This window comes from Thunnus thynnus, chromosome 5 (assembly GCF_963924715.1).
Source record: "Thunnus thynnus chromosome 5, fThuThy2.1, whole genome shotgun sequence".
In the NCBI taxonomy this organism is placed as follows: Eukaryota; Metazoa; Chordata; class Actinopteri; order Scombriformes; family Scombridae; genus Thunnus; species Thunnus thynnus.
The window spans coordinates 31,743,499-31,766,562 of record NC_089521.1 but is presented as its reverse complement, the minus strand read 5'-3'; the positions used below and the strand labels follow the sequence as shown (position 1 = coordinate 31,766,562).

Genomic DNA, 23,064 nt, shown 5'->3' with positions numbered 1-23,064 from the left:
TTAAGTTGTTAAAGATAAAGATCTCTGGGCTTTATTGTCTTTCAAAAGAAACTTGAAAGTGAAGAAGAAATGCTGTTTTCAGTCAAATACTAGAAACTCTGATTTAGTGACATCTAGTGGCCGTCAGAGGAAATACACCTCAACATTCAGCTGGGATTGTTTTCTGTTTTATTCACTTGCACAAGTGGAAAATAACTAAAAGCTTTTAAAAAAAAGTACATTTTCACAAGTACTGAACTATTTTTCATTTTAACTTCACTACATTTCAGAGGAAAATACATCATATTAGAGCTGCAACGATGAGAACATTTATCTGCAACTGTTATGATAATAAATTAATTGTTTGAGTCTTTTTTTTTTTTTTTTTAGCGAAAATTCCAATTTTTTCTGATGTCAGCTTCTCCAGTGTGATGATTTGCTGCTTTTCTTTGTTTTTTATCATTATAAACTTAATATCTTTGCGATTTGGACTTTTGGTCGGACAAAACAACAGTTGAAGACGTCACTTTGGGCTCCGAGAAAGCAGGATATTTGTCACTATTGTATCGACCAAACAATTAATCTATTAGTTGAGAAAATAATGAGCAGATTAATCGATACACAATATTAATCTGGTTACTTTACTGATTAATATTTTACATTTAAAAACATGTTTATAAAACTCAAACTCAGTATTAAAGATGAAACCAGGTGTTTCCCACCTTTCAGTCTTGTGAGCTATAAATAAAATCAGTGTTTAGTTAAATAAACTGAGAACAGGTTTGTGTATCAGAACATTGTTTTTTCTTGTTTCTCCACCTGACCGTCATGTGTTTCTTGTGTATTTCCTGCTCAGTCCCCTCAGCGGTGACGGCTCTGCGGGTGGAGAACCTTCACTCTACCTGCAGCCTGCAGGTGAGCTGGCAGGAAGCTCTCGGCGTGTCTGATGGATACGACCTGCAAGTTCTGGACGACAGAGGCGGTCTGGTGGCGAACTCCTCCCGACCCTCCGGAACCACCGGGTGCAGGTTCGACGGCCTCACCCCCGGAAAGAAGTACCGCGTCCTGGTCCAGACCACCAGCGGAGGGGTCCACAGTCCGGCGGTCAGCGCCGAGGCTCGCACAAGTAAGACTTCCTGTTTCTCTCTCAGACTGAAACTGATTGAGGTTGAGTGAAAATATCACAATGGATTTATTTTTATTTATTTATAAAGTTCAGAATGATTTATTTATTAAAGTCTGTGTAACATCTTTAAAGGTGAAAACGTTGAAATTAATTTTTGAAGTCGTGTTACTGAAAAAACTACAGTGATGGCGGCGGCGTCGGCTCACAGAGCATCTCATGTTCAGCTGTTCTAACAATTAATTTATAGCAGTCAAGGATGGATAATTTATTTTTTTATACATGAAAAAAATATTACAAAGAAAACTAAGCAGTAAACTATATATATATTTTTAAATTAATTAAAGTAAATCAGGTTCATTCTCACTTAGATCATTAATGGATCCATAATCAGGACATTTTAGTCATCTTCAGGCCGTATTACACATAGAAATATAATATAATGCAATACAAAACAATCTGTTAAACAATCTAAAAGATTGGCATTACAGTTTATTTAGATGTTTTATTTCAATTTTAATTTAATTTAAGCAATTTAGAAATGTTTTGCAGCTTTGCATTAAGAAAATATAACCTGCCTGAAAACACTTCACTAATAGTTTCCTGTAATATTTTGTAAATTGTCCCATAGTTGGATGTTTTTGACAGCTGTCTCAGAGCAAACATACGTAGCTGATACCTGGTGGGTGCAGCCCATTTAAACCACAGCAGTAAGACTGGGACCAGTTCAGTTAACTGTGAAACAAATCAGACTCAAACACTAAAATAGAAAAGATGTCAATGATTTCCGTCCAAAGCAACAGTTTAAAGGACGGGTTCACATTCATTCAAGTGTAAAACAACAGTCAGGCGTCCATATGAACAGTGAAAGAGGTTTTCCTCGCTGTAATCATTTCTCCTGTTCATGCTGGATATTAAATTATACAGTCTTTTTAGCATCAAATTCCCTCTTTGTGTTTCCCTGTTGAGCTGCGGTGGAAGTATAGTAACAAAAAGAGGGACTTTGGCACTAAAAAGACTGTAACGTTGAAAGATATCTACTTGATTTGACTCGTTTGGACGCTGAAGCTTCATATTAGCTTCAGATAAACTTGTCCTCCATCACTTATAATGTTAGTGAAGGGATCTTCTAATGGTCAGTATGAACAGATGAATGATTATAGCAAGAAAAAAAATGTGTCAGTGTTCATTTGAAAACTTGAAAAATTGTGAACCTGCCCTTTAATAGTTGGTTTCACTCCTACTTTAACAGGAGAAACTCTGAATCAGTAAAAACAAAAGTGATGGTTGAAACAGTCTCTCCTTCCTGTCCCCATCAGGCCCTGCAGCCGTCACCGATCTGTCCGTTCAAACCAACACCACCAGCAGTCTGTCCTTCCACTGGTCTCCGCCGGAGGGCGAGTTCGATTCCTACGAGATCTTCCTGTACAACCATGACGACACGCTGCAGAAGCAACGCCCCGTTCAGTCCAACAGCCAGACCTACTCCTTCCAGCGCCTCCGACCCGGAGCTCAGTACAAGGTGGTGTTACGGACCCGCAGCGGGGAGCAGACCAACGACTCCTTCATCCTGGCCCGGACAGGTGAGGAGCAGGGTGGTCTGGTGGGGTGGGGGGGGGTCACAGGTGGATAAAACAACTGAAAAGTCTGGAGGTGTTGCACAGTCCAGAAATTCAAAAGTACACAAGTCTTAATCAACAAAATGTACTTAAAGTAAAAGTACATCTGTAGTACTGATGCATTAACATGTATACATAATAATAAATGTAAATTCTGAATCTGTAAAATAACTCCAGCTGTCAATTAAGTGCAGTGAAGAGAAAAATATTGACCCCCTGAAATAAGACTTTATCGTCCCAGAGGGAAATTGACCTCGGACAGACACTACTGTACAGTACCAAATAATTCAACAGTACTACACGTCATACATCTCATAAATACTTTGATTAAAAAGTACAATAAATTACTCAGGATTGAAACTAAAAGTCAATAAATACTCAGAAAATTCTGAGATACTCAAAATAAAAGGTAATAAATGAGGAAGAGTAGACGTATAAAGTGGAATCAAATGGAAAAAGTACTCAAGTAAAAGTACAAATACCTCAAATTTGCACTTTAATAGCGTACTTGAGTAAATGTACTATGTTGCTTTAAACAGCTGCAGCCTCTGAAAACAGCTGCATGATGTCTTATGTGGCCTGATGATGTCACAGTGATGTCATCGGAGAGAGTGACACAAACTGGCGTTTGAGAGACGTGGCTTGTTTACTTAACAGGGAGGCTCTTGAAAGACAGATATCCAGGTGCATTATGGGAAATGTAGGATCCAGTGTTGTTGGAGTTTGACCCACATTTCTGTTTTTTAATCTATAGTCTTTAGTGAATCCTCAACTTTATGAAAGTGCAGAAATAAAATAAAAACAGCTGAGGCGACTCTTTAAACGTGATGTAAATCATGATGCATTTTATAACACATTATTTTTTTATTATTAATTTATTTAAAAAAGTATCTGTTAATGTACTTCATCTCATATTATTATTATTGTTTTATTATTTCAGTTTTATATATTTTTATCTGAATTATTTATTTATGTTTTGAAAAGTGACATATAAATATATTTATTAAAAGTTTATTATTATTATTATTGTTATTATTATGGACTACAAGTTAATTCTGATAAAATACATCAAACGTCAAACTTTATGTGTAATATTGTACAAAAATGAACATTAATGAAATTATTAAAGACATATGTTATCATCAAAATTTAGATTCCAAAGTACATTGGACATGTTTTCAGTAGTATTTAATTTAATAAAACCGTCTGAATGTTTTCCTCTTCAGTCCCGGCAGTGGTGGCGTCTCTGAAGGCTCAGACTGGAAACCAGTCCGATGCTCTGTGGGTGAACTGGGATCGAGCCGACGGCGATCTGAGCGGCTACCGGCTGACTCTCTACAACCCCAACGGCTCGCAGCAGGCGGAGGAAAAGCTGGGGTCAGAGGTCACCGAGTTCGTCTTCCGTAACCTCGTGCCTGGGCGGCTGTACCGAGCCGTGGTGCTGAGTCTCAGCGAAGATCTCGCCAACAGAGCCAGCGCGCTGGGCAGGACGGGTGAGACGCAGACACAGGCCGGAGTGTTACCGCTCTCAAGGGTCCTGGAATTCCTGGAATATAAGATAAACACACGATGAGCAGCTAGTCAGTTAGTTAGCTCGTCAGAAGAGCAGCTGGTGTTTCTATTAACCAGTGGTAATCAATCGATTAGTCGGCAGGAAATTAATTAAGTAAGTAAAAATGGCTAAAATCAATGAGTTCCAGCTTCTTAAACATGAATATTTTCTGGTTTTCTTAGTCTTCCATGACAGTAAAGTGAATATCTTTGGGTTGAGGACTGTTGGTGGACAAAATCTGACATTTGAAGACGCCACTGGGAGCTTGTGGCGGGCCTTTTCCACAATATTCTGACATTTTAGAGACCAAACAATTAATCAAGAGCATAATAATCAATAATGATAATAATCATTGGTTGCAGCCCTTATTGAGACCTTTTACAAAGGTAAAAGTATCAATACTACAGTATAAAAATACTATTTACAAGTAAAAGCATTCAAAAGTACTCAATATTCAAAATGGCCCCACTCAGTGTTATATTTATTATATGTACATATACAGATAAACAGTGTTTTCATGTTTTTTTGTTTCACAACATGGACTCATGTTAATGTTTTTATTTCAGTACAGACTGTATGATGCAGAACCAAAAATAAAATGAAAAACAAGGTTTGATTTCATGAAAATCTGAAGGATTATAACTTCAACTACAACATATTTTAATTTAGTTTAATTTAATATCTAAAATTGTTAAGTTGGTTAATAGTTTCATAAGATTTATATAATATATTATATATAATAACATGAGAATATCTTCCATCTCCACCAACAAGCAACAAAAATGTTTTTCTCTCGATTATCTTGCTCTCCTCAGCTCCCAACCCGCCGACCTCCTTCCTGTTCGGGGGGGTGACCAACACCTCCCTGGAGATCACCTGGAGCGGCCCCGTCGGCTCCGACTACGACGACTTCGACCTGCAGTGGACGCCTCGCGACCAGCTGTCCGTCATCAACCCGTACCACAGCCGCACCTCCGGCAGCCGCATCCTGAGGGGGATGTATCCCGGACGCCTCTACAACTTCAGCCTCCGCGCCATCAGCGGGGCCACGGAGCCCGGCGCCACAGAGCCCGGGGCCACGCCCACCTACAGCCTGCCAATCCACAACAGCATCCGCACCAGTAGGTGGCGGCACTACGGCACAGCTATAGCAAACAGTCTTTAAATTCAAACTCAGACATTATATCTGAAACTTAAAACTGTACAGTATTTAAACAGTACACATATATAAGTTCTGGTCTCGTCTTGTAGAGCCGGAGCCAGTCCACAACCTCCACTGCCGCCCTCAGAGCTCCACCTCCATCTCCTGCTCCTGGGCGCCCCCACATGCCGACTACGACGTCTACATCATCGAGTGTCTGCACCAGGATACCCAAAAGCTGATCTACTCACAACGCACCCACTCCACCTCCTACCTCATCGGCCAGCTGGTTCCCCACAAACGCTACACCATCTGCGTGAAGGTGAACTCCGACAGTACCACCAGCGAGGCGGCTCGAGAAAGCGTGATCACCATGATCGACAGTAAGTCACGATGAGGAACTGTAAGGCTTCATTTGAAAGGTCTCCTAGTTTCTGGTGATGTGTGCTTGTTTAGCATGTGGCTAAAACACAACCGAGTTCAAATATGGCTCAAAAAAAGTGTTTTTGGTCCTCGTCTACAGCGAGTCATATTTGAATAACAATAACAAGGACATACTTTATGCTAGAACTATGCAAATCAGCACATACCTTCTACATCTTATCAACCACACCTGTATAAAATTCAAGACCTCTAGACCTAACCGTATCAGATCTAGGGAGTTTTTAGTTTGTGGTGTCACTGGTGTCCGTGAACCTCTCCAGAACGTCTCCAAGTGGCCACCAATTGCTTTTATTCATTACTGTGTGATGCTAAGCCGCTAACAACTGGCTTATGTTAAGAGGTTAAGGCTAAGATAATGGTAAAATCCATCTTATGAACTTTCTTAACTTTAAGAGGTGTTTCCCAAAAGTATCATAACTAGACATAGATTAACAAGTGACTCCTAAAGCTGAGAGCAAATTTGGAGAAACAGGCTGCAGGGTCACGAATTTATAGAAAAAAAGCATCAATAAAATGATCTGGAGACTGTTTCATGACCGCGGTTAAGACATCTGCTGTCTTAAAATAATAAAAAATGTCTGAAATGTTCCCCAGGTCCTCCCCGCCCCCCTATCCGGGTCGATGAGAAGTCAGCTGAGGTCACCAAGTCCTCCATCTTCTTCAGCTTCAACTGCAGCTGGTTCAGCGACGCCAACGGAGCCATCAGGTTCTTCACCGTGGTGGTGACGGAGTCGGAGGGTAAAGATACTGTGACGGAGGCGGAAATAATCTCACTAACTAATCTAAACTAACTGACCTTTCAAGTTCAAACTGACTCCAGCCTACAGGAGAAAGAGAGAAAAAGAAGGAAAAACAAGGACGAAAGCAGAGAAAAGATCATTAACAACAGAACTCACAGATGAAAAAGTCAGTCAGTCATTTTGCTGTAAAAAACAAACAGGATTTCTTTTTTCACACTTTTTTTTCCAACTGTGATTAAGTGTCTTAAGTAAAGGTTGGCTGCTGACACGTGTATTTAACTTATAAAAGAATAATTTCACTCCTGTAAAATCATCAGACTCATGACGGACATGTAAAAAAAAAAGGATGAAAATCGATGCGACAGAAGGAGAGATATCATCTTTTTTATTCCACACATTCTTCTTTCTTATCAAAACCTGGCGCCTACATTACCCACAATGCAATTCGACCGCCAACAGATGGGTGGGAGATTGGGGGTGTGTTATGCTAGTGGCAGCTAATGTAACCTGGAAACCTCACTTCCTCCTATCTCCACACCCCCAGGATTTCTTTTACTTCTCAGACTCGTAGCCTTCAGCCCCGACCGATGCTGACTCCCGTGACATCACTTGAGGCAATTTATCAGATATCACGCAGCTTTTACAAAACTTTATACACATAAAACACCTGGAAACACACGCTGAGGTGTAAAATAACTGCAATTCACCTTCATCAAAGTTACATTAACCCAAAATAACAAGTCATTTAGTAGGTAAATCCACTGGAGTCAATATTCTAACAGCTGCTTTTTGTCCAAGAAATAGAAATAAAAATAAAAAGATTTCAGGGTTAACGTTATAATTTAACAGTTAGATGAATATAAAATGTATAAAATTATACAAAACCTATGGTTGCGGCCCTCACAGTTCCTGTAACCCCCGTCTTCTTTGTTCTTTTTGTGTTTTCTTTTGAAGATATGGAGAACGTCCCGCCGGAGCAGCAGCACCCTCTGCCCTCCTACCTGGACTATAAATCCAACAGCTCCATAAAGTCCTACCAGACCAGCTTCTTCCCCAGCCGCTGCACCGACAGCAGCTCCCACAGCTTCGACATCAGCGTGGGGACGGGCATGGACTTGCTGGGAGGCTCCTGTGACAACAAAGACCCGGACCCAGAGGGAAACAGGGACCAGTTCTGTGACGGACCGCTCAAACCTAAAACTGCTTACAGGTACGAAGGAAGATGGAGGAAGATGAGATGAGATGATGATGTCTTCATCAGGAGACATTCAACATTTACTGTATAAACTTTACCTGATTCAACCCAGGTGTTGATCTCAGGTCAAGCCAATCAATATGTCAATCAATATGTAGACTACATATGTACAAATGCTGCCTGCAAGTCAAAAATCAGGGCCTCAACCTGCTCTGAACGCTTTGTTTGCAACGGTTTTTTCCATCTGGCTGATGAGCTGACGTCGGCTCGTCGCCCATAAACGGCCGTCTGTTCCATAACCTTGGTTGCTACGGTTGTTGCTAAGGTTGTTGCACACTGTGTGTTGTTTGTGTTCAGATTTTGGCTCAAACATGTACTAATGTATTTGAGAAGTTGGCGTTTCGAGTAAAGAAAGAGAAAAAGCAGTGAAATCCCACAACTATTTTTTTTTTCACGGTTTGTTGACGTCGCCGGAAGTCGGACTTAATGCAGCTTCCTGAAGCTGACCAATCAGAACAGAGTGGGCTCATCAGGAGGCGGGGCCTTAAAGAGACAGGAGCTGTTCAAGACAGAGGCTGAACTGAGGGGCTGCATAAAGGACCAGTATTAGATAAATAATTAGTTTAAAGATATTCCAGTAGATCCCCAGAACATAAATATAGACCTAGAAATGTACAGAATATGTCGTGTTTATTAACTGATTTTTTTGGGAGCATATATTGAACATGCGGCCGCTCTTTTCTCTTGAGATTGTTGAGTCAAACATCTTTTTTTAAAAGCCAATTTCATTTAAATCAGCTCCTTTAATGACCTTCAGCTTTAAAGTGTTTTGGCCTAAAACAAAGCAAAGTAAGTACAAATAGTCCAAAGTCCAGATGATACGTAGCACAACAAGCTAGCAGATCGCTTGTGCATGCACGGTGGCCTCTTCCTGACAGAAATACTTTACAGAGAAAACATGATGCTGTTATTAGTCTTTGGAGCTGTTTCTAAACAAACTAATTCAACCGTGATCCTCAGGGATGAAGGAACACGTCACCCAGTGCAGCTTTTTAAGAGCAGTTTATGGACAACAACGGAGGTCTACGGCACAGAGGAATAAGATATATCAGGCTTTGGATACACACACTACACACACAATAGTTGTAAATGGATCAGTTCATTGTTGGTTTGGCTCCAAACATAGAAAATCTCCAGCAACATCCTTTAAAGTCTGAAGTGGAAAGATCACTAGAAAATCAACTACAACTGAATTAAACACATTTTTTCCATCGTAACCTACTCTAACTCCTCTCTCTCTCTGTGTTCTGTCCTCCAGACTCAGCGTTCGAGCTTTCACTCAGCTGTTCGATGAAGAAAGAAACAGCTTCATCGTCTCCTCGCCTCTGTACAACGACACGTACCTGTCCCTCCCTCTGGTCACTGAGGCTGGTGAGAACAAATAAACATGAACTCTGCGGTCAGTCAGCAGCTTTATCAGCTTATCATGAAGCAGAGAACAAGAAACCTTCCACACTAAGTGATAAAAAATAAAGTATTATGAGTTATCATAATACTTGACGTGACAGAAAAGCGGGGAGATGGACATAAATAAAATGTGTTTCCTCCTGCAGAGCCTCTGAGTGGTGTGATTGAAGGAATCAGCGCCGGCATGTTTCTGATCGCTGTGATGGTGGGAGTCAGCGTTCTGCTCGTCTGCAGACAGAAATCTCGCAAAGTGTGAGTTTCTACAAACATGCGTACGTCTCTGTCAGCCGGGCGAACACCATGTCAGGGTGTAGCTTCATATTTAATCTGAACGTCTCACTGCTTTAGCTCCTCTCATTCCTGTAGCGGGCAGCAGTGAGTGATGTGTTTTTGCCCTGCGTTTTGTCTCTCAGGCTCTCTCTCAGCTTTATTTACAGTTTATTTTCTCCTAAAATGACACTTGAACTGAGCATCAATCAAATCAGTAAATTACACCTTTTCCTCTTTGTATGTTCATAAAGCAGCTTCATAAAGCTCCAGGAGCCACATGCAACTTTTTTACCACAAGTTTAAAACATTTCAACTGACGTGGACACGTATTCATGTCGATTCTTGTCTTGAACATCACCTGAACATCCGAATTGTATATAATAATCAACTTTTTGAGGGCATCTATTCAATGTGTGGCCTTCTTAAAGGCCAATTTCATTTAAATCAGCTTCTTTAATGATTTGATGTTTCAGCTTTTTGATCTAAAACAAAGCAAAAATAAATATTTTTTCAATTCTGTCACCATTTCAATGTTTAAAAGAGACTAAATTATGACTCATTTTTTAAATTTGAATGCTAGTTGTAGTTAGCAGTTAGCAGAGGATGAGCTGGTTTTATGTCCTTTCATTGAAACATGATATAATGTCTTCAGAGATTTTGGCTCATTCTCATTTTTTCATTAACTTTATATGTAATTGTTTGAACACAGTAACCAGCAAATTAAATATGATTAGTACTAGAGTTCATTCATCATACAGAGGTTTACACGGCATTTTTATTTTATTTTTTGTTTGTTGTATTACCATTATTACACAAAGCATAATAACCCGTAACTATATTTTGTTATTTGCTAAATTTAATATACACTGAATATATTGAAAGGCGTTCCTAATATTTTGTCCACACCATTAACATACATAAAGGGATAAAATGTTAGGAACACTTTTAAATATAATTCAGTCCAGCACCACCCGCTACGTCCTCAATAAACATAACCTTTCTGACAACAAAAACTAAAAATGAAAGTAGAGTTTATGGCGGAGCTGTTGCATCAGACTGGGCAGGTGTTCCTAATAAAGTGCTCGGCGAGTGTGTATGAAGGTGTGTTAGTGTACGAAGGTGCAGCAGGGTGGTGCTGTAAAACCTGCTACTCCACCACGGCTCCCGGATAAATAAAAGTGTAAACTGTGCTTTGTTAATGTGTGTGTGTTGCTAGGTGGAGTGTGTTTGTGTGTTTATGTGTGTGTGTGTGTGCTGGGTGGAGTGTGTTTGTGTGTGTGTGTGTGTGTGTCCTGGGTGGAGTGTGTTTGTGTGTGTGTTTGTGTGTGTGTGTGTGTGTGTCGTGGGTGGATAGAGGTGTAAAGGTCTGCTGTGTGTGTTTTCATCAGTGTGCAGGAGAGAGCGACAGTCAGGATGAGTCTGAGGAGAGACACCTCAACATCAGGAGCTCACCCCGGGGTCAGAGGGTGAGACGAACACTAAAACACTGAAAAAACACTAATAATACTACAACACTACTACTTATACTACCACTATTTATACTAACACTAATCCTGATACTTATAATGAGACTAAAGCTCCATGTGGACTGTATTTGTGTCTGTAAGGGAGGTTTGATGATATGAAAAAAGGCTTAAGAACTTAATAATATGTAATCCAGTGATGGTTGTCTGTACATCCATGGATACACTGCAGACAGGAGCTGCTAACAGCTGATTCAGCTTCACTTTTAATGGAGTCAATTTGACAAAATGTAAACAAATATGGTCTAAAAACAGAGCTGAAAGAGAGCAGCAGGATCTACCTTTAGCAGACATCATAACAGCACATTGATGAGCTTTTTTTTTCTGTCACAGTACTAAAGCTGATACTTTACTTCTACAGTAATACTAATAATAACACTGACGTAAATGTAATACTGAGGTTAATACAGTACTTCTACTACAGTATGATCACTGATAATAACTGTCAGTCAGAGTAAGAAAATAATATTTTGCAATAAATGAAGAATAAAGCAAAAACAACAGGAATCAAAAAATATATATATAGTGTGTAATGATCTATAAGACATTTAATATGAACAGTGAAAGAGGTTTTCCTCGCTGTAATCATTCCTCCTGTTCATACTGGATATTAAAAGATCCTTCAAATGTGTTTTCAATGTAAGTGATGGAGGCCAAAATCCACAGTGTGTCCACACAGTCATTTAAAGTCTCCAAACCAAATGTGTGTTCTCCTTTAATTATTAAGTCTGCTCCCAAAAGGGTATTCTTCTTCAAAAGTCTCTGTGAAGCTTCTATTCAGCTTCAGCAGTCTGAGTTAGTCACATCAAGTGGATATCTGACACATTTACAGTCTTTTTAGCATCAAATTCCCTCTTTGTGTTTCCCTGTTGAGCTGCAGGTGGAAGTATAGTAACAAAAAGAGGAACTTTGGCACTAAAAAGACTGTAACGTTGAAAGATATCTACTTGATTTGACTCACGTGGACGCTGAAGCTTCAGATAAGCTTGTCCTCCATCACTTCCATTGTAAGTGCATTATGAAGGGATCTTCTAACGGTGAGTGTGAACAGGAGCAAGAAAACTGTTCATTTGGCTCCTGATTGTTGTTTAAAACAGACGTGAAAAAACTGTGAACCCGTCCTTTAACCACTCCTTCCTCCCTGCAGGCTGATGCAGTTTAAGGCTCATTAAATCATTTTGTAACTTTGAACAAATCATTGAATCATGCCGAGGCGTGTCTGTGCGTGTCGAACACTGTGTTCAGTTCACACCTGTGTCCAGGTGGAGATCATCTGATGTAACAGCTTCTTTTGAACACAATAAATCAGTCTGATGATTATTAACATTCATCTCTTTCTTTTATTCTCTCAGAAACCGTCGCATCTCAAGGTAACGAATCCAAACATTTCTGCTGTTATGAAGCTTTTTATTTCATCACTTTCTCTTTTATGTTTTTTTCTCGTTATAAACGTTAATTTTTCTTTCCTGCAGTCCCATCAAAATCCTGAACTTTGAGTCTCATTACAACAAACTGCAGGCCGACTCCAACTACCTGCTGTCAGAGGAGTACGAGGTGAGTCAGGAGGTTGTATTTACAAAAACACAACATTTAACAGCCGTTCTGTTCAGTTAACCAGCCCTCATGGTATTAATTAATAATTATCCAGTGTTTAAAGTGTTCATATTCACATTAAACTTAACAAACTCTTCAATAACAACAAGATTTCATTCTGCAAAAGGTATAAATAAGTTTGTCGAAACATTTTCGGCCAATAAAGCTGATTCTGATTCTAAATATTTTCATTTTAAATTGATAAAAGCATTTGTTTATTGAAAATTCAACACTTATATGTTGCTCTGCAGCTTCCAGGAAAGACTGGAGGATGTAGAAAAACTCATGTAGTCAGTTAACGAGGACGTTAACGAGGAGGATTAAGGAAGAAGTGGGTTCATGAAAGTAATTTCCTGTCGTCACAAGTTAGATTTAATATATTGATGATATCTGAGAGGGTTTTAAACGTCTGCTGTTGAAGAAAACAACTTTTCATGCAACATTTAACACAGAAGCAGCTGCAGATACTGATGAACGTGTGTAGATTTACAGGTTTTAACAGTTTTAAGGATGTTTTACAAATTTAAACATTTTGGCTGATTGAAGTTTTTCAAACTCATTGAATTTAGATTTTTCTGCTTTTTCAGGTTCGCAAAATAAATAAACAAAGAATTCAGTTGAAACAGTATTTAGATCATGTTGGGAAATGTATTTTCTATGAAGTAACTAAAGTGGAAACTCAAGTTGATTTCCTTAAAAAAACTTAATTAAAACTTGCAGAAAATACAATTGAACAGCTACCTCAATAAATAAAATATGAGAAACTCAAACTCAGGCTTGTTTTTGGTTTGGGTCGTGAGGATTCGTGACATTTCTGACCCTCTGATGTGTTGTTTTCCCGTCAGGACCTGAAGGATGTGGGTCGTAACCAGCCTCTGGACACCGCGCTGCTGCCGGAGAACCGCGGCAAGAACCGATACAACAACATCCTGCCCTGTGAGTGAGACGGCAGAGGAGATTACACCGCTCTGCTTCTAATCATTATTTTATTATATTTTAATTTATTTATTTGCACATTAAACACATACAAATACATAAAATCAGCTGTGCATGAATTCAAAGTGAAATGCTGATCAAAGATCTCAAGCAAGATACACTAAACTACATTAAATAAGAATAATGAGGGATGGAAAAGCTTCTACATAATAAAGAATTATTTACATTCATTATATTGAAAAGTCTTCCTAATATTTTGCCCCCATTGTGTACGTTAGTTGGGTGGACAAAAGTAGAGTGTTTTAGATTGCACAGGTGTTCTTACAACAACAACAACAAAAACAGAATATACTTATGAGTTTATTAATAGATTAACTGTTAAATGAAGAAAGAAAGAAAACTACTGATTCTGTACAATTTGTCCAATCTTCAGTCACAACTACATATTTTAAGATAAGTAAAATTACTGTATTTCAGACTCTTTTTCAGGAAGTCTTTAATATATTTTAAGATAAGTAAAATTATTTTTCAGGAGGTCTTTAACATATTTTAAAGTAAATGTTTGGACACATCTCTGGTCTGTTTCTGTCGTGTTCAGATGACTCGACGAGGGTGAAGCTGTCGTACGTGGATGATGATCCCTGCTCCGACTACATCAACGCCAGCTACATTCCTGTAAGATCCGCACGCTGCGCTGACGAAACATGTTTTAAATGAACATTGAATAAACATTTACTCAAGTACTGTCCTGTATAGTACGATTATGAGTTATTTATGCTTAACTTGAGTATTTCAGTTTAGTTCAGAGAGAAATGTTGTACTTTTTACTAACCATTATTTTCATTCTAATAGTTCAGACTGTTTTCTTGATTAATCAATTAATTGTTTTAGCTGTAAAATGTCAGAAATAGTGAAAAATGTTCGTTATAATTCCCCTCAGCATTAAATCCTCACATTTAAGAAACTGGAAATGGCAAATATTTTGCATTTCTGCTTTAAAAAGTGATTGAATGATTATTCGATTATTAAAATAAAGTTGCAGATTAATTTTCTGTCAATCAACTAATTGATTAATCGACTAATCATTGTCGCTCTACTTTTTACTGCATTACATTTATTTCACCGCTGCAGTTAGAAGCTACTTTTCAGATCAATATTTTATATGTAAATTGATCAGTTTATAAAATATGCAGTTATAGATTAGACTATTCAACAGTATAATTTGTTAAAAGTAGCTCTAACTTGTGTATATATGTACTATACACACAATTCAGACAATAAGCAACAACAGGAAGAATAAAGATAATAAAAATGAAGTGCTGAGCTGTGTGAGGAACCAACAGGCAGTTAGTGTTAGTATTAAGAGCATTTATTGTTTTGCATATAGGCTGTTTCTCCTCTGACATGTCGTGATGTGTGTGACTGCGTGTTTCAGGGTAATAACTTCCGTCGGGAGTACATTGCTACGCAGGGTCCTCTGCCGGGAACTAAAGACGACTTCTGGAAGATGGTGTGGGAGCAGAACGTCCACAACATCGTGATGGTGACCCAGTGTGTGGAGAAAGGCAGGGTAGGTGGACGAGCATCATCTGTCTCTCTGTGGTAGCGGTTTGGGTCGTGGAATAATACCTCCTTCTACAAGCCAACATCAGCTTGTCTGCAAGAAACAACGTCCGTTCTGTAGCCTTGGTTGCTAAGGTTGTTGCTAAGGTTTTTCCATGTGTTGTTCATGTTGTCGACTCTCATATTTCGGATCGGATTTTGGCTCAAACATGTATTTGAGAAGTTGACATTTCAAGTGAAGAACGAGAAAAGTAGTGAAATGCCACTACTGCAGTTTGTTGCATGGTTTGTTGACGCAGCCCCTGGAAACTAGCCAATCAGAACAGAGTGGGCTCATCAGGAGGCGGGGCCTTAAAGAGACAGGAAGTAAAACGGCCTGTTTCAGACGGAGGCTGAACTGAGGGGCTGCATAAAGGACCAGTAGAAGATAAATAAGGAGTTTTTAACTGTAAATCATGCAAAGATATTCCAGTAGAGCCCCAGAATATAAATATAGACCTGGAAATGTGCATACAACATGTCCCCTTTAAACTGATAAATGTATTTATTACTGGACAAACACAAGTCCATATAAAGTATTTATAGCTACAGTTTAAGTTTAATAGAGAGGAAACATCAACAGTAATCATCAGGTTTTGGTGTTTTTGTATTAACAGACACTTTTGGAGTATTTGTGAAGTTAATGACACAAAATTTTAACTTTTAAAACTTGTGTGTGTTGAGGTATTAAAGCCACCTAAAAGTGTTTCTTGAGTTTTTTGAACTAAAACAGATCAGTCAGTAAGATTATTACCGCTTCTTCCATTCTCTATAGTACCAAACTTTATTTAAATGTTGTTTTATGTCTCTTTTTCCAGCGTAGTTGTTCAGTTATACGTCTTCTCTGTCTTCAGGTGAAGTGTGATCACTACTGGCCGTTTGACCAGGACCCTCTGTACTACGGAGACCTGATCGTCCAGATGCTGTCGGAGTCTGTTCTGCCGGAGTGGACCATCCGAGAGTTCAAGATCTGCAGCGTACTGAACTCATTTTATCATTTAAACATTTTATTATTTAGTTTTCAGTGAGTCATACTGAACAAAGCAGCGTTATATGAGGCGAGGCAGGTTTATTTGTGTAGCACATTTCAACAACAAGGCAAAGTGCTTTACATAAAACATTAAAAGCATTTAAGACAAAGTGCAAAAGAAATACATTATAAAAGGATTTAAGTACAGTTAAAATAGTTATTGAAGAGGTAAGAGAATAGAAAATAGAATAAGACAGATAAAATACGAGGATAAAACAAGTTGAGCAACAAGTTTTTCCAAATCCTGCTGAGACTTAAGTCCTTTAATCCTCGCGTCCTTGTGTGTTTATCAGGAGGAACAGCTGAGCTTCACACGCCTGGTGCGTCAGTTTCACTACACCGTGTGGCCCGATCACGGAGTCCCAGAGACCACGCAGTCCCTCATCCAGTTCGTCCGGACGGTCAGAGACTACGTCAACAGGACTCCTGGATCTGGACCCACAGTGGTCCACTGCAGGTACACAATGAATTCGGTAACCATGGTGATGTGCTTTGTTTACAACTACAACAACAGAACGTTTTTTTATTTCATTATGGCTCTGAGTCACACCTCTGACTGGCTTCCTCTCCATTGCAACAGCAGCTGAGGATCATGGGTATTGTAGTATTTAGAGCCGTCCATCAAACTGCCAGAATAATTAATAATTTAAACTGATGGTCAGAACATAAACATATATGATGGTTGCATTATCCAGTAGAGCCCTGAGTTTCTATGTTCTTTAACGTTTCCTAAATGTTACAGAACATAACGAAATGTTTGAAGAAAACTCCACACGATAGTTTTAAGCAGTGTCTTATTTCCTCTTATTTCTCAAGAAATTTGTTCGGACAGCGAGAGACAGAGCCTGAGAGCGTATGTCTCATGCAAAAAAACAATATTAAATGGAGAGCACAAATTAGCTTTCTTTTGTCTCTATGACACCTCTGAGCCTCCGTAGCAACATGAATGTCAGAACCCAGTTTCATCTTAATCCATCTAATACATATTTCAGTCTGGAACAAAGTGATGGGGGGGGGGGTCACACTGCTAACATGCTAACATGCTAACACACCTTCACACTACTGCTGAATATTTGTACATGTTAAATTATGTGTTTTGTAACTGTAGTTTGGTGTGTGTGTGTGTGTGTGTGTGTGTGTGTGTGTGTGTGTGTGTGTCAGTGCTGGTGTGGGTCGAACAGGGACCTTCATCGTTCTGGATCGTGTGCTGCAGCAGATGGACACCAAGGACTCGCTGGATATCTACGGCTCTGTGTTTGACCTGCGTCTTCACCGATCGCACATGGTGCAGACTGAGGTAGGACCGACCACGCTGAGAACACGATGTGTGTGTGTGTGTGTGTGTGTGTGTGTGTGTGTGTGTGTGTGTGTGTGTGTGTGTGTGTGTGTGTGTGATACAAGAGCAACATTATAAGCACTTTTGGAAAGTAACAAAGCACATTTACTGTACATTTACTCCACCACATTTATTTTACAGTTTTAGTTAGTGGTTATGTTTCAGATTAAAATTTTACGTAAAATAACATAATGATGAGCTTATAAATTATACTGCATTGTTAAAAAATAAACCAGTGGTTTCCCAAACTACTTGGCTTGTGGCCCTTTACCTAAATTCATTGTGTATTTGTGTCTCTTTGTCATGTTTCAGATGTCTCTGAGTTTTTTGCAGTTCAACCAAAGAGACATTTCCCCTCAAATGGTTTCAAATAAATAACAGTTTGAGGCCCAAAGAGGCAAAACTCTGCAATATTTCACAAAAATGCAAAGATTAAAGAAAAGTCCTGAAAAACGAATCTAATGTATGTAGCAGAACATTTTTTCCTTCTTTCCTACCCAAATCTATCATCTCAAGACGTCTCAGATTTATCTTGTGACCTTTATAAAGCCGTTCAAACAATCTCCACCTCCAGCAGCTACATTAATAAAATGCTGCTTATTTATTGACTCATCAGGATTAATAATGTACTTTGTTACATTTATTTAACTTATCAGTCACAGCTCGATTTTCTGCAAAACGAGTACGAATACTTTAAGTAAATGTAGCTGGTAATACTTCTATACTTTTACTTAAAGGTGCAGTGTGCAGAATTTAGTGGCATCTAGCGGAACAGACTTGGCAGAAATGGAATATAATATTCATAAGTATGTTTTAATTAGTGTTTAATCACCTGAAAATAAGAACCGTTGTGTTTTTGTTACCTTAGAATGAGCCCTTTATATCTACACAGGGAGCGGGTCCACGGAGGCAGCCATGTTTCTACAGTAGCCCAGAACGGACAAACCAAACATTTTTTGCAAGCTTCGCGGCCAACATAACTTCACACCGCCACCACTTATTCCTTTTTACTGGGAAATACGTCACAACACAGCAGCTAAAGACGCTCTAACTTTCACTGAGACTTTAAGAAGTTTAGAGAACTTTTATTGTGTAAAAACCATATTCGACACAAATTATTACTCAAAGCGTAGTATTTTTATATGTCTTAAAACATGTCTGGACTTAATAGATCATCATAACAGTTCACTTGACTAATCGTTGCAGCTTTAATATAGCGCAGTAATAAGTATATACTCAAGTAAATGTACTTATTAACTTTCCACAGCTTGGTTTCAGTTAGTTTATTTGTTGTAATGCTGTTTCCTCTCCTCCTCTCTGTCGTCTCAGTGTCAGTACGCGTATCTTCACCAGTGCGTACGCGACGTGCTGCGAGCGAGGAAGCTGCGCAGCGAGCAGGAGAACCTCCTCTACCCCATCTACGAAAATGTGAACTACACTGGCCAGAGAGGTGAGTGAGTCTCATCATCATCATCATCATCATCATCATCATCATCATCATCATCATCGGGTTTCTCTGCTCCAGTCAGACCCGCAGCTCTTTAATCCATGACCCGGAGCTGCGTTTTTTTTCAGACATTAGATTTAAATATATCTGACCGTGGAAGATACTGATCCTCTGTGTTTGTGTGTTGTTTCGACCCACAGAGACGCTGTGCACCAGACGTTAAAGATTGTATTGACTACTGAGACATATGTTGAGCACTACAGGGAATTTTTATTTTTCTATCACTGTTTATATTTTCATTTACAGATATTTCTAAATAGAGAAAACTATATAATTATTTATGCATCTAACGTGTACATATGCTGACATCATATCTGTATGTGTTTGTATATATTTTGCCCCAATATTTCTATAACAGCTGCTTTTTAAGTTAAGTATTGTTATTGTGTTTTAGAAGATATATATAATATTTGCACATTGCAGTTATGTTAAATGATAGAAAATAATAAAGTCTGTAGTGCTTTTTTTTTGGAAAGTGATTCATAATGCATGGATGGATTTCTGAAAGGGTCTCCAGGGGCCTCCAGGGGGCCCAGGATCAGGGGCCCAGGATCAGGGGCCCCCGAAGCCAAAAAAGTCAGATTAGTAACAAACCTGCTGATTCATGCAGAGATTTTATAGTAATTATAAGCTGCATCATAAGGGTTAATTACTAGTCTGCATTGTTTTGTATTAGTGCACAGAAAGGAATGTTTTAACGATCAGAGTGACTTTTAGATAAGCAGAAGCTGCACCTGACTCAAACTGGTTTTTTACAGAGGTTGTTACTGGTGAATGCGTAGCTGTAGCGCTGGGAGAAGGGCTGCGACAGATTACACTGACATGTCGGTGTTATTTTTTGTCTTCTGTCCTTTATTTTTTGCAATATATATTTTTATTATTATTCCATTACATCAAACTGTAGATACTATAAGCCAGAAGTCAACAATTAGGTTCAACCATGAGACAGTTTTTCCAGGAGTTTTCATTGCGGGGTCGTTAACTGGTGCAGTGCAAATGTAGGCCTTTATGTTTTGTTTATTTCTTATAATTCATTTAAGAATAAAATAGATTTATTATACTGTTGAGGGAAAGTATCTGAGGGCATCACCACATGTTTATGTTCTGTTTGTGAAGAACAAATCTGTAAAGGTTGCACAGGCTAAAGCTGTACACATTCAACATTCAGATATTATGGCACAACCATAGTTTTAATGCATCTCCTCACGCGGGGGCAGTATTAGATGTAACAAGGTTATATTACAATAATTTGTATTTACAGGAACCTTGCGTTTTATTTTGTTATCTACAGTAGATTTGTGAAAAATGATGTAAAAGTTTTGATGTAAACTATGAGAGTCAAGTTATTTGCTTTCAACTGCTATAAATCAACTGCTATAAACCATGCAGTCCACACATTTCAAACATCCTCCATCCCAAACAAACAAACAAACAACCAAATATACAAACAAAAGTCCATTAAACTATATTTTTTTATAACATCTAATGTTAGAGAAAATAAGATATTAGATTAAGGAAGAGAGACGCTGTGAACTGCTGGTGGTTTTGCAGATTTCCACAACAAAAGTCAGTCAAAAGTAGAAACGTCCTGATTAAACTTTCATGTTATGTATTTATTTATTGACAGTGAACATTAATCAATGTTTTCTGTAAATGTGTCGGTGTTAGCCAGCTGCAGTCCTTTTGTTCTGAAGCTGAGAACTTTTTAGACAACAAGATGTTATGAAGACAACAACAGCAACAAAATAAGCATTTTCCAGATAGAGCATATGTGACGCAGAGCAACAGGAAACAGTAAAACACGAACGCATGAATAGACGTGTTTAGTTTAGTTTTGTTAGAGCCTGTTGCAAATTATATTTTCACAATTTGATTTATCGAGAGGATGTACATTTCTTCTTTTAACTTATGAATTGATGTCAACTAAAGCAGCTGTTTTTGGATTTATTGCGGTTAATTTGCGAGGATGATGATCAGCTGCGATCAGGAGGCGGAAACATGTAGGAAACGTGGGGAACACGAGGCCGTCGGTAACGTCTTTGACCTCGTGTTAGACCCAGAAATATTTCCTTTGTTAAAAGTGAGAATGAATCAGCCAGATAAAAGCGACGGAACCGGTGTGTGAGTCAAAAAGCGGAGCGCTGTGAGGGTGTCGCAGTTTAAAAGAACAAGTTTATTCATTTATTTGACAGAAACGGTGCATATTAATTACAATTCTGAAAATATGTTAGCCAAAGGGATAATTATCATGTAGTCCATGAGCACATACAAAAGATAAAATACTCTCAATACAATATAAGACAATAATATACAATAGGAGCACTCGTGTAGACGTGCAAAGCAACACAAAGCAACAAAACACAACTAATAACACCGATTATAACCATATTTTAACACATGCAGTCAGCAATAAGACAAAGATAAGATAAAACAATCATAATATGATCCTGTTAAAATGTTAAATATTGTTTACAAGTTAGTAAAATAGTAATATCACACACCAAACACATAATAAGACACAACTCATGATGTGTAGCTTCAGATCATTTAATATTAGAGATATTAGAGCTGATGGAGTCTCTGATGCAGTATTTACTTCTCAATCACATTTATAGTGTAGTTGTTTGTATAATTTGTGTGTGAGTGTAGATCTGATGTAGCAGAAAGTTTCATCTCCATCATAAAAAAAAAAAAAGACTGAAGTTCAGGTGCAGTTTTTGAACCAACAGCAAAGTCCTGATCTCTCATAATCCATCCATGTCATAATGTTTTCACTGTGTAGATAAAAACATAAAGGATACGTTAACAATGTTTCAGGTCTGTTTTTCAAACAACAGTCAAAAACACTGAAGTCCATTTTTACACAGACTGTGGATTCATTCATTCATTCATTCATTCAGGCTCCTGACTGTTGTTTCAAGACAGACGTGAAAAACCGTGAACCTGTCCTTTAAACATTCACTACTTAAGCAAAGCTAAGTTTAGGAAAAAAAACATCTTTTGTATTATTTATTTAACGTTTAACAATGTAAAACTGACTGTGTGGTTTGATCAGATTTTGTTAACAACATAAACTAACGATGTTAAATCCTGACAGTCTCCACTGTATATCGGATTTTTTCTTTAATTAATCTCAATGTTGTTCTCAATGTATTGTTGTACAGCTATGACAGATTCTTGTATCAGCGAAAGATAAAAAGTATTTTATTAAATCATAAATGTGTGTAAGATATTATTTTTAGTGTTTATTATTTGTTTTTTCCTCCAAAATTAAAGGATATGTTCACATTTTTTAAAAATCTGTCTTAAAACAACAGTCAGGAGCCCAAAATGAGCATTTAAACAGGTTTTTCTTGCTGTAATCATTCCTCCTGTTCATACTGACCATGAAGAGATCCCTTCATAATGCACTTAAAGAGGGAATTTGATGCTAAATGAGGCAGATCTCCACTTGATATGACTAACTCAGACTGAGTTTAAATGTATTTTTGCACTAAATGGCTGTGTGGACACACTGTGGATTTTGGCCTCCATCACTTACATTGAAAGCACATTTGAAGGGGATCTTTTAATAGCTAGTATGAACAAGGGGAATGATTACAGCGAGGAAAACCTCTTTCACTGCTCATATGGGCACCTGACTGTCGTTTAAATACACACTTGAAGAATTGTGAACCCGTCCTTTAACTGTACTATTTTTTTTAATTTTTTTTTGGAAAAGAGGAATTGTTCAGAGGGAAGCATACTGTTAATGAAACGGCACAGAAGATGTAGAAATCTGTTATTTCTATGATTATTCATCCATAATGGAAGCATACCTGCTGCAACATGACTGTAAAGTCACTGTGAAGGAATGTGAGACAGAAATCTTCCTCTCTGTAACAGTTTAGTCTTTTGGCTTCATGTGAATATTATATTGTGTATGTGACATATCGTGACGCATTTCTGTGGGTGTTTGAATAAAACAAGTAATTATGTTTTTTCTGTTAGTCATTCATTATGTCCCC

At 38.3% G+C, this 23,064-nt stretch overlaps 1 protein-coding gene across 2 annotated transcripts in view; it reads left to right on the top strand.

Annotated features, from left to right (window-relative positions):
* Positions 1-23,034, top strand: part of LOC137183578 (receptor-type tyrosine-protein phosphatase beta-like) — a 53,820-nt gene extending 30,786 nt beyond the window's left edge. Inside the window, exons 15-35 of one of the 2 annotated variants that reach the window (XR_010928503.1) lie at positions 836-1,105; positions 2,422-2,685; positions 3,948-4,214; positions 5,089-5,394; positions 5,525-5,797; positions 6,453-6,596; positions 7,553-7,808; positions 9,112-9,224; positions 9,407-9,512; positions 10,919-10,996; positions 12,406-12,423; positions 12,526-12,607; positions 13,492-13,582; positions 14,181-14,257; positions 15,018-15,152; positions 16,039-16,161; positions 16,508-16,671; positions 17,376-17,511; positions 18,880-19,000; positions 19,198-21,683; positions 21,718-23,034. Coding sequence is in view for 1 of the 2 variants with exons in the window: in XM_067590733.1 (XP_067446834.1) it covers positions 836-1,105; positions 2,422-2,685; positions 3,948-4,214; positions 5,089-5,394; positions 5,525-5,797; positions 6,453-6,596; positions 7,553-7,808; positions 9,112-9,224; positions 9,407-9,512; positions 10,919-10,996; positions 12,406-12,423; positions 12,526-12,607; positions 13,492-13,582; positions 14,181-14,257; positions 15,018-15,152; positions 16,039-16,161; positions 16,508-16,671; positions 17,376-17,511; positions 18,880-19,000; positions 19,198-19,220 (3,047 nt within the window). In the remaining variant the exon portion in view is untranslated. Of the gene's footprint in view, positions 1-835; positions 1,106-2,421; positions 2,686-3,947; positions 4,215-5,088; positions 5,395-5,524; positions 5,798-6,452; positions 6,597-7,552; positions 7,809-9,111; positions 9,225-9,406; positions 9,513-10,918; positions 10,997-12,405; positions 12,424-12,525; positions 12,608-13,491; positions 13,583-14,180; positions 14,258-15,017; positions 15,153-16,038; positions 16,162-16,507; positions 16,672-17,375; positions 17,512-18,879; positions 19,001-19,197 lie in introns of both variants that reach the window. The other variant, XM_067590733.1, reaches the window with a different exon arrangement.
* The last annotated feature ends 30 nt before the right edge of the window (positions 23,035-23,064 follow it).